Genomic DNA, 11,464 nt, shown 5'->3' with positions numbered 1-11,464 from the left:
ACCACAAAGTTTTGTTCTTTTTTGCTCTAGCCAACTTGCTTTAGAAAATTAAGACCCTTTTTTTGATGACACAGACTGATAAAAGTGGAAAACTTTGCCTAGGTAGACTCAGAATATCTGTGGCCTGAGTAAATGCAGACCTAATTGTTGGTTACCTTCTCTTTACCCCACCCAGCCCTCTCTTTTTGTTTTCCTCTCTCTCTGGGTGTCTCACCAGAACTCTCTCCTCTAGCATTCTTTTTCTTTCTTATTCTTTCCCTCTTTCTCTCCTGCATTCTCTTTGTTCGCTCACTCCCTCACTCCCTCCCTCTCTCCCTCACCCTCCTCCTCTCTCTTTCCCTCTCTCTCCCTCTTTCTTGCTCACTCTAAGACAAATGCCTCCACCTAGCAGAAGTCACAGTTGGGTTTGCTAGTGCATGGTTTTCAAATGTTCAGCAGAGATGAAGGGGGGCAGGTAATTTTGCAGTAACTTGAACCCTATTATGGGAATACTGTTATTTCCCTTAGCAATCAGCAAAAAACTGAGAAATATTAGTGACTCGTATCACCGTGACACAGTATAGCATTTTGGCAGGTAATTGTTCGGCGACTTAATTAGATGAATGGATGTTTTAGAAAAGGTAGTTTCAAATTGAAGAATTTTCTGGAAACAAAGTTCAGATCCTGTGGGGTGGCTGGCCGTGATTTTTACAGTTCTATCTTGCATGCAGGGAAGGATTCATCTTGCATAACCACTGTGCTACTGCTTGCTAGGACCATGATGTTGAGGTCTTGCTGCTTCTCATGGGTTTCCTGGTACCATTCTCTCATCACCTCTGAGTCATGAGTTGGAATCAATGTCACCTGCAGGGAGAGAAAAAACTGCTGTTATAAGGGCAGAGCCAGAAGTAAGGCAGGTGCTCTACCACTTGAACTACACCTGTATTTCCAACTTTTTTGGTGGTTAACTGGAGATAGGAGTCTTTTGGCTTTGTCTGCCTGGGTTGACTTCAAACTGCAATCCTCAGGTCTTAGCCTCCTAAGTAGCCAGAATAACAGGTATGAGTCACTTTTGTTTGTTTGTTCAATGTGCTAGTCATGAGGGGTGCCATCCCTAAGTTTTGTGCTTAAGGCTGGTGCTATACCCCTTGAGCCACAGCTCCACATCTGGCTTTTTGGTGGTTAATTGCAGATAAAAAGAGTCTTACAGACTTTCCTTCTCCAGGCTGACTTTAAACCATGATCCCCAGATGTCAGCTTCCTGAATACCTATGATTACAGGCATGAGCCACCAGCACTGGCTCAACATGTCTTTTAATTTTTTTATTCCACTATTACAGAAAAAAAATGAAGGAATTAAGAAACAACACATCCTTTTAAATAAGATCCCTTCTCTCCACCTCTGACCCAAGTTAACTGCAGCACAGACACAGTCCTGGGAGCGCTTACCTGCATGTTGCTGCCCCACTGAGCCTTCCCTTCCAACAAGGCATCCAGCACAGCCCGGCTGGGCTCCTCAGCAGCAGGGTCATTCCCACTCACCACATAGTAGGACGACCGCACTCTCTTGAAAAACTCAACATCAACGTTCTTACTATTGCTGTGATTGGGAATATAGCACAGGTCCAAATACACGGGGAGGCCTGGAGGCACAGCAGATGACTTGGCTGTCTTGGTGGTTCCTAGTCCTTTGGTTTAAACAGAAGACAAAGCAAGGATCACAGCACTGTGAAACAACCTGTACATACATCCGCACACCTTCCCCTCAGATCCCCAAGCAGGGCCTCTGGACCACACATTTCCATAGGGAGGCATCAAACACTAGCAATTTGGGAAGAAACGCCATGGCTGTTTATCATTGCCAATAGGAGAAATGAGGAATGGGATGAGCTCTCTGTGGGCAAACTCAGTAGAAAGTAAGACAAATTTTAAGGCCTTTTTTAAAGGACTACATAAGGAAGACTTACCTTCCAAAGAACCTGCATCTTAATTACAAGTGATTTAAGAAACATTTGCAAAGTTGAAAGGAAGTGCTTGCAATTAGGAAATGATAATAAGTTGTCTTGGTTGTCCTATAGGGTCGCATTTAATCTTTTAGGGCTATTTCACCCATGGCGAACTGGCATACCTTCACATTTGGCCTAGTAAGTGCTTCAGATCTTAACCCCATGTGATCTCCAGGCCATTCCTCATTTCAGCCTGATGAAGCTGAGAATACAGCCTTAGTGGAGTTGTATTCTCTCCTTAGCACAGAGTTCTACCAAGTGAGATGAGAGGACTGGTCATCAACACTTGGCAAAGGTAAGTTTGGAAAGCCCATGATGTTGCTAACTAATCAAGGCATGCCATCCTGGGGAAAGAGCCATCCTGGAGCCAAATTTCCTAGGCTAAACCAGAAAGGCCTGAGAAACGTGAAAATTAGGATGAACCCTGAAGTTTTCTGTCACTCTACATTCAGCGAGCTAGCTTGCTAACTTGTTCTACTTAGAAGGCTTAAGGATTCTGAAATATTTAAGTATCATTCAGCAGTAATGGTCCTTCACCCACTGTGTAATTAGTCACTTCCAGTGCTTCCCGATGACAAGACTTCATCCTCCAGAACATGACAACTGGATCAGGGCTGGGGTCTGGGTACCACTGTCCTTTAAAAGCATCCCAGGTGATTCTAATGTGCAGCTGGTTTGGGAGACCATTGCAGTAGAGCTATTTAAAATGCCACATTTGATGTTCTGTGATTAACCTTCTCTCGTTTCTCATTGGATGGTGAACACTTTCACCCTGGAGTCAGAACCACTGGGAATTCCACCAGCCATCCACTGTTGCTTTTGGTGGTGAGAAACGGTCAAACTGCTATTTGGATAAAGAAGCTCATTTTATAAATAAATTGACAGGGCATTCTATTGAACCTGTCTCAAAATATCCATGTGGGGATCTCCTAAAGAATTCTGAATTATAGCTCACAAGTTTCCACAAAAATTAAAAATGTCTGCAATTTTTTCTTGACATCAAGTGTATATTGTTCATAGAAGCACAACTTGGAAATTGTCAAAAGACCACACACATTTGTTTTTAAAATCAACAAATTGTATAACTTTGCATTTTAAAAAAAACCTAAAAGCATCTTCAAAGTAAATTTTATTTTATTTTTGTTTTGGGACAGGGTGTCAATCATGTAGTCCAAGCTGGCCTCAGCCTTCTTAGTGCTGGGATTAAAGATATATGCAAAGATATATGCCACCACACCCTGTCAAAGTAAGCTAAAATGAACTTACTACTTTACCTTTAAACTAGCTCTTTAAATGCCCCCAAATGCTTTTATTTTCTCTTCAAAGTCATTTGTGTAGGTTACAGCATGTATGTTCTGTAAAGGTGGCAGGCTATTTCAGTTGAGTTTTATCTGTTTGAATAATGTCATGCTTTCTTCTAATGCAAGTTAGTCAACACTTTTGGACCAAGGGGTTACTTGGTGTTTTTTACTTTAAACATGAACAAATTAAATTTGTTTTCTTTGTGTATATAAAAAGACCAAATCTGAGTCATACACTCAATGTTCCACATAAAACAAAAATCCATAGCTGTAACCCAAATATAGGCTAAAATGTATTGAATTTGAGAGACAGGTTCATATCCCAAATTTGCCCTAATAAATCAAGGAAATGTTTAAATTATTTTTGCATTATGTGTTTGGGTCAATTTATATTACTTTATAAAGTGCAGCCTAAACTCCCTTAGCCAATTGTTTAAAGGAAATAAATTGTATTAACATAGATCTCTGTGAACGATGGAAATAGTTCAATGAAGCTGAGCTGCCAGAGACCAACTCATCGCTGAGAAGCAGATACATCTGGGCATCAGCAATAAATTAGGATTGACCAGAAGCCAGAGACAGCTGTTCTTCCACATGGAATTTCCATGTATCTCCAAAGTAGTGGGCTATTTTTTTTTAATTTATGGTTTTGTGGTGCTGGGGATTAAAACCAGGGCCTTGTGTGTGCTAGGCAGCCAATCTACCAAAGAGTCATATCCCCAACTCTTGGGGATATCTTGAATTTAAAAACAATCTTAAAATTTTAAATTTATATGTAAGCTTATTTTTTGTTAATTTATTAAAGAAAAAAAAGACTCTTTATCTTGAGCCTAAGCTGGTCATTCCAGGTTTGTCAAGGAATTCTGGTTTTCCCTAGGCTTTTGTGCAATCCTAGCCTGGATCACCTCGGCTTGCTTCTGGGGCCAGCCATGCCTGAAGCAGACACTCCAAACACACATCCTCAGTTCTTAAGGTTTCTAACAGGGCTGTAGTTGTGTTCCAGAACAGAGTAGACCCTGCAACCCAGTTGGTTGGTGCCATAGGCTGAGCTAGGCTCAAGCCTGAGGGCTCACTAAGTTATTTACCTTTAAGCAAAGGACAATAGCAGAGGGAAGATGAAGTGTCAGGCTGTGTTCTCTGGTCTTCCAGGAAACAGAAAGGCTCTAAAGAAAAGCAGCGCTGTGGCTCGAGTCATAGTGCCAGGAGCCCGCACCTACCTGCAGTGGCCGTCTTCACGGATTTGGATGTGGAGGCATTGGCGGCATTCTTGGTCTCCTTGTCTTTCTCCTCCCCACGTGCGGCTTTGACTTCAGGAGTGGTGGTGGTTTTCGTGACTTTTTCCACAGATTCTTTCTTCTTAGGAGAAGCTACTCTGGATACCTTATCTGAGGATTCTTTCAAGGCCCCAGGTTTGGGGGAAGCTGCCAAGGGCTTAGACTTCCCATCACCTTTTTTAACGGGGGAAGAGGACTTGGTCTTTGTGCCTGGCTTCTTGGTCTTGGCCTTCTCTTTCAGGTCTTTCTTCAGAGCTTTGCCTAGATTCTGCTCGATGGCCAAGGCCTCTGGGTCCACCATGGACACGTCCGGGTGGCGGGGAGAAGGGCTGCGGTCCTGCATGGGGGCCGGAGGAGGATCCATGTGTTTGTAGGTGACAGTTTTGTCTGTGGGGATGGTTTCGGATTCGTCTTCAGAGTCGATGTTGGCATCGGCTGTGATGGAAGGACACTCTTCTGTCTCTGGGGGCACGTCGGAGTCTGTCTGGGATGGCGCTGACTCACTGACTGAGGTGGGAGGGGTCTCATCACACTGACGCCCCTGTTGCTTTCCTCCCGGGGGTGGAGGGGCTCCCCCTGACTGAGTGAGGGGCTTCTCGGACTCTTCAGTGGGCTCTTCTTCATTGGCAAACCACTCCAGAGGGTTGGGATTAATGAAGGAAGGTGAGAGCTCTGTTTTGGGGTGCTTGTATTCGCAGGAGGACACGAGGCACAAATCCACATCTTGGCGGGCCTCTGAGGGAGACTTCTTCTCCGCAGGGTAGCATCGGTCTGAAGTCTCATAGGAATACGTAGATGCCTGGGGGGTTTTTGTGACTTTCTCCATGGTCTCAAAACAGTATGTGGACGTTTCAGGGCTGCGGGTCAATTTTGTAGATGTCTCATAGGAATAGCTTTCCGACTCGGGGAAGCTAGTAATTTTCTCTGTGGTCTCATAGGAGTAGCTAGAGTCCCCAAGGGTGTGGCCTCCATCCTCAGAGTCTTCATAGCCGTTGCTGATGTCATCCAGGACCTTTCTAGACCTCTCGGTCTTTTCATAGCTGTAACCGCTCAATTCTGGGGTCCTCGTCGTCTTCTCGGTTATCTCGTAGGAGTACCCGCCCTCTTCGGGGGTCCTCGTGGTCTTCTCTGTGATCTCGCAGGCGTAGCCCCCAACTTCGGAAGGCCTGGTGGTTTTCTCGATGGTCTCGTAGGAGTAGCCGCTGTCACATGGAGATTTTATGGTTCTCTCTGTCTTCTCATAATAATAGCCACTCACATCTGAGGGCCGGGTGGTTTTCTCATAAGACTCGTAGTCATCGTCATCGTCTTCTTCGTCTGGGGACCGGGTGGTTTTCTCGTGCTTTTGGTAGGCATAGCTGAAGTCACCAGGTGTCTTTCCTCCACTGTCAGATGAGGTCAAATCTCGATTCAAGGCCAGGTGGTGTTGCATGGTGTCGAACAGCATGGAGGCCCGGAAGCCATAGGACTCGGTGGAGGTGGCATCTCTTGGCGGAGAGGAGGAGGGGTGGCAGGCCTCTGAGTTCTCTTTCAGGGCAGAGGTAGACTCTGAGAAGCCGAGTGAATATAAAGGAGAGGACTCCCTGGGGGTGAGTGGAGAGATATCAGATTTTGGAGAGAGCTTCTCTCCTTCCAGACTTTGGACCTTTTCAGAGGTGAGTGAGGCATACAGGGACATCTCTCTGGGAGGGACGACATCGGATAGAGTGTCTTCTTGAAGAGGAGAAGCTATCTGAGAAGGAGTGTGAGCAGAGGAGGTGGACGGAGAGGCCTCCACCTGAGACACGGAGATGAGCTCAGACAGATCATTATCCTGGGTGGAGGAAGGTTCCTCCATCGGGGGTATCTTGTGAGACAAGCTGGAGTCCTGCATGTCAGAAGGACTGTAGTCCACTTCAGTGGGCCCATTTTCGGTGATGTGGAGCATACTCGCACCCATGGTCGGGTGATCTGGGGACTGTCGGCTAAAGTCCATAGCTAGAGAGTGCTCAGGAGATTCTTGGCCAAATTCAATAGACATAGAAGACTGTTCAGATCGGTGGTCTTGAACGGGTGTCCTGGATTTGGCTGTCTTAGGGGAGAAGTCTGGAGGGGAAATTGACATTGGCCTTGGGCATTCTTCCTTAGATGGAGACATTTCCGTTTCCTGGAAAGTGGTAGGTGTTTGTACCACAGACACTGACAGGGAGTCATCTACTTCTGTGGAGTGCGGGGAACCGACCTCAGCGTGCAGAGACGGAGACACGTCGTCTGTTGTTGGCTCAGGAAATGAACTCGTCGCCACAGAGGCAGTGGAGACGGAGGCCACCCCTTCCATGTGGGAGTATGTGTCTTCTGCCACACCCTCATCTACAGGCGTGGCTGACTTGTCTGAGACAGTGCCTTCAGAAATGGACATCTTCGTGTCTTCTTTGAAGGAGCCAAACTGACTGACATCTATTTGTGTTGGCGAAATATCTCCTCCCAATTTCCTTTCATCCAAAGCCAGTGCTGGTTGCGAATGCATGGCTTCCATGTCGGTTTTCTTTTCTGGATCGAAGTCTTCCTTGATTGGTATAAAATCTGTACTTTTCCCTTCCTGTTTGTCTTGGTAAAGGCCAGTAGAGGTCATCCCTGACTCTGGACTTAAGTGGTCTGGAGATCCTGGCTTTCCAACCTTTCCTTCGGCACTTAGGAAGCTTTCATAGGCAGACTCAGACCCAATCAGGGGAGGGCTGCGTAAGGGAGACAGAACCTTCTCGATAGGAGATTCTGAATCGGGCACCGGCTCATCCATGGGGCTGATGGAAGCTCTTTCGTTCTCGTCTTTGGCCTCGCTGAATTCAAAACTCACGGGAACTGCCGGTGCTTTCTCGGACGGGAGGTGACTGCACTTCTCCTCGGTTGGAGACTGGTAGTAAGGGGTGTGACCAGCACTGCCGGTCACCGACTGAGATGGTGACACCACTTCGAGAGTCTTCTCCTCAGGACTGGCACAGTGTTCCCCAACGACTTCTTGGGTCACCTCAGGAGACACTGGGACTGCCTCCGCCTCCGTAGAGACTTTAATCTCATTGGGCGTCAGAGAGAAGTTGACACTACGCTCACCCAGGGGGGTGGTCTTCTCGATGGGTGATGGTGGAGATGGGCTCAGGGATGGGCTCTTGGCGGGGCTGAGTCTTTCATCCGGAATTGGTGAGACAGAAGCTCTGATGTCCAACGTGGCACTGGTTTTCCCTTCTTTCTCTTCAGAGCAGTAAGCATCGCGCAGGGCCGATTTGCTGAACTTGTCTTCCTCCATGGAGGAGGGTGGTGATATGGTAGATGCCGAGGCGTTGTAATCCTTGCCGTCGGTGGCATCTGTTTTGGACCCATCAGATAACCCATTGAAGGATGCAACTGCAGGCTTGGGGTATTCCTGAGGATACAGTGAAGACTCATATTTGGTGATGTTGACATACTCCTGGGAGGGGGACTCCGTGTCTTCATTGTTGGTCTCGTCGCTCATGACATCGCGGGGAGTGGACATCTCATCCATTGGGGTGGGCTCGCTGGAGATCTCAATAGTAGACTGCGTGTAGCCAGAAGTGGCTGTGAATTCTTCGGGCTGGTCTTCTCGATTCTCCTCATCGGAGGCTGTGGCCTCACTCTCTGAGCCTCCAGGCAAAGTCTCATCATGAATTGAAGATGCAGGTTCGCGGCCAGGAGACTGGGCTCCGGGCTGCTTGGTGGTGGTAGTGAGGAATCCATACTGGTCCTCTGTACCGCTGGCCTCCGCGGCCTTGTCCACCACGGCCATCACATAGTCTTCAGCTTCGAGTTTTGCAGGCTCGTAGTCTTCCTCTCTGGCATCCTCTGCCTTGTCTTCCTCACCTTCCTCCTCCGACAGCTCAGCTTCTCCCTTCTCAACTGCCTCGTCCATGTCTTCCTCTGCTCGGTCATCACCACCGCTGGCCACAGACTCCCTCTTCTTCTGGAGGTGCACGTCTGCCTCCACCCTGGCGCTCTCCTCTTCCTCCAGCGGGCTGTGCTTTGAGATGCTCTCACATACATTTTCTTCTCCGTCCTCTTCCGGCTCCTCAGCCTCCTCTGTCTCTGCCTTCTCTTCATAGTCTCCCGTTTCGGAGGATTCCTCAAAACCTGCTCCTTCATCCTCGAACTTTTCAATGTCCTCCACCCCCTGCTTCTCCACCGGCTCCAGCTCCTCTGGGGTCTGCTCGCACTCTCCCTCGCCTTCGGTGGTCGTGATTCCCTCATCGGGGGACTCAGCAGGACCTTTGATGACTTCAGTCTCTTTCTGGATGACGTAGGCTTCCACTGGCTCAGTTTCCTTTAGCCTCTCTTCACCTTCCATGAGTTCTAGCTGAGGCTTGATGTCTTTTGCCACATCGATCTCTTCGGCCTTTAAGTCTTCAAAGTCCTTGGTGAGATCCTCAGGGGATGACATGAGGGACCTCTCAGCTTCCAGTTCTTTGGCGGGGCCGGTGGCTGCCATTCCAGCTGCGGCTGCAGCTGCCGCGGTGGTCACTGTGCCGATGGCAGTAGCCGCAGGCTCTGCCGTCTTGCTGTCCTTCTTCACGACTTTAATTTTCCCTTTATCCTTGAGCTTGCTGGCAGGAACAGACTCTTTCTTGATGAGCTCCTCCTTCTTGGTGACTTTTGGCTTCAAAGCAGCTGGTTTTTTAGCTTCCGATAGTGGCGTTGAAGGTTTTTTTACATCTTTAGGGAGTTTCTTGATTTCTTTCTTGGGTTCCTTTTCATCCTTTTTAATTTCCTTCTTTTCATCTTTCTTAACTTCCTTCTTGGCGTCTTTCAGTGGTGTTTCCTTCTTAACGTCTTTCTTGAGCTCTTTTTTCTCTTCTTTCTTGACTTCCTTCTTGACTTCCTTTTTCACCTCCTCCTTTTTGGGCTTGTCTTCCTTCTTGATAGGTGTTTTGTCCTCCTTCTTGACTACCTCTTTCTTGGGCTTTTCCTTCTCCTCTTTCTTTTCTTCGGCTTTTGGCTTTGTTTCCTTCTTTATCACCTTGTCTTTGGTGACTTTGGGTTTGACGTCTGTGGCTTGCTTCTCAGCTATGTCGGCTTTGGCTGGAGGCTGGTCTTCTTTGCTGGGCACCTCCTTTTCTGTCACTGGAGGTTTGGTCTCTGCTTTCAGTGGCTTGTCTTTTTTCACTATTACTTTTTCTTTGCTTTCAGCTTTGGGGGTCTTTTCCACTTGGCTGGCTTTGACAACATCAGGTGTTTCTTCCTTTGACTCTTTCCGTACTGTTTTGCTGACCAGTGGTTTTGCAGCTGGTTTCAGACTCTCTCGGCTATCAGCTCTCTGCTTGAGTTTGACTTGTTTCACGGCAGGGCTGGGTACCTGGCCAGTGAGATCTTTTTGGGTGGCCAGCGGCTGCTTCAGAAAGTCTAAATGTTTGAGTTTTTCCAGTCCTTCTAAGATATTGTACTGGGTGCTGTTTCCTGGAAAGAGAACTCGAATGATTTTCTCAGCAGGGTTAGCCGGATGCCATACAATGAGGGATGAGACTGAAGTCAAGTAGGAAATTGGGATATCTACTTCTTGGCCATTGGGTAGAATCAGTTCAGCCTTGTCTTTGTTGGTACCAGTCCACTGCTGCATAAAATACTGCATTTCCTTACTGCTCTTGACTGGATTAAGCACATACATCTCGAGTTTGCCCACTCCCATCTTTTGGAAAAGGATGACAGGTTCAATGGCATTGCCTACATTTCTAAACAGAGGCTCTGGTTTCATGGACAATTTGCTCAGATACTGGAGAGTGAAGCACGCTTCTTCGATGCTCCTCTTCATCTTCATGTTGGGCTCTGGGTTTTTTAGGTTTTCAGGTACGTTGAGAAATACAACGCCTAAGTCGGGGGAGATGAGGTTTTTCATCCAGTCACTGTTGGTAGTGGAGCCCTGGGACTGCTCCTCTTCCAGCTCTGCGATCTTCCGCTGCAGCATGCTATTGATGCCAGGCAAGTTGTCATCCCCAATGTGGGTGAGCAGGATGGAGTCCACTCGGTCCAAGTGCCGAATGAGCTTCCAGAAGCAGGATTTTCTTTCGGAGCCTCCATTGATGAGCATATTGAATCCATTCACTGCGAACAGGGCGGAATCACCCCGGCCGCCTGGGAAAATGTAACAGCAGGGCTTGGAGAGCTTTAGAAATCCACCCGAGGTGGGAGGCTCCAGGATGTCAAAGGGAGATGGGACTTCCACAGATTCTGAGAGATACTCGGTAAACTCAGAAAGTCCTTCCATTTCCGGCAAGATAGAAGCTGAGTTGAGTTTAATATTGATGAAGTCTTGGAGATTGTGTCGGTCAAGATTGGAGTTCTTCCAGTCCCCTTCTTCAGGACAGAACAGAGTTAGGCTGGCTTTATTGGCAGGATGGGTGGTGCTCAGCAACTCCCCAATCTAGATTGAAAAGAAAAAAGGCAGAAAAAAAAAAGGTTTATGTGGCTGCCACCATTGGCCCATCTATTCCCAGTGATTCCAGGACCCTTGAGGGCACTGCACAGAGGACAAGTTTCCAAAAAGCACTTGTGTAGCACTGCTGGCTGTGTAAATGCTGACACAACTGTGAAGATGAAGAGCCCCCCTACTTCCCTCTTCTGCCACTGCTAACACTCTTCTTTCTGACCCTTTCTCCATATCCCGTGGCCCAGCAGGGGAACTCTAAGGCTCTGCTCTACTTCCAAAACCAGTGACAAATGATGGGTGTTGGTGCCATAGCAGTTATAAAGTGCTTTGAATAGCTCTCCTGGATATTTGCAAAGATACCCTTTAAAAAAATATTAAGCTATCAACTGTTACCAGTGGTTCATGCTTATAATCCTAGTGACTCAGGAGGCTGAGAACTGAGGATTATGGTTCAAAGCCAGCCCAGGCAGGAAAGTTCATGAGATTATCCAATTAACC

At 47.4% G+C, this 11,464-nt stretch overlaps 1 protein-coding gene across 1 annotated transcript in view; it reads right to left on the bottom strand.

Moving 5' to 3' along the window:
* Positions 1 to 255: 255 nt before the first annotated feature.
* The window catches only part of Map1b (microtubule associated protein 1B), a 92,447-nt gene continuing 81,238 nt past the window's right edge, over positions 256 to 11,464 (bottom strand). Inside the window, exons 4-6 of the mRNA XM_042690680.1 lie at positions 4,504 to 10,960; positions 1,429 to 1,667; positions 256 to 843 (exon numbers count right to left, since the gene is read on the bottom strand). Coding sequence (XP_042546614.1) covers positions 688 to 843; positions 1,429 to 1,667; positions 4,504 to 10,960 — 6,852 coding nt within the window. The 3' untranslated portion in view covers positions 256 to 687. The remainder of the gene's footprint in view (positions 844 to 1,428; positions 1,668 to 4,503; positions 10,961 to 11,464) is intronic.

The sequence above is a fragment of the Dipodomys spectabilis genome, unplaced genomic scaffold, assembly GCF_019054845.1.
Source record: "Dipodomys spectabilis isolate Male_0828 unplaced genomic scaffold, ASM1905484v1 ptg000140l, whole genome shotgun sequence".
NCBI lineage: Eukaryota > Metazoa > Chordata > Mammalia > Rodentia > Heteromyidae > Dipodomys > Dipodomys spectabilis.
This window is presented reverse-complemented; position numbering and strand designations above follow the sequence as displayed.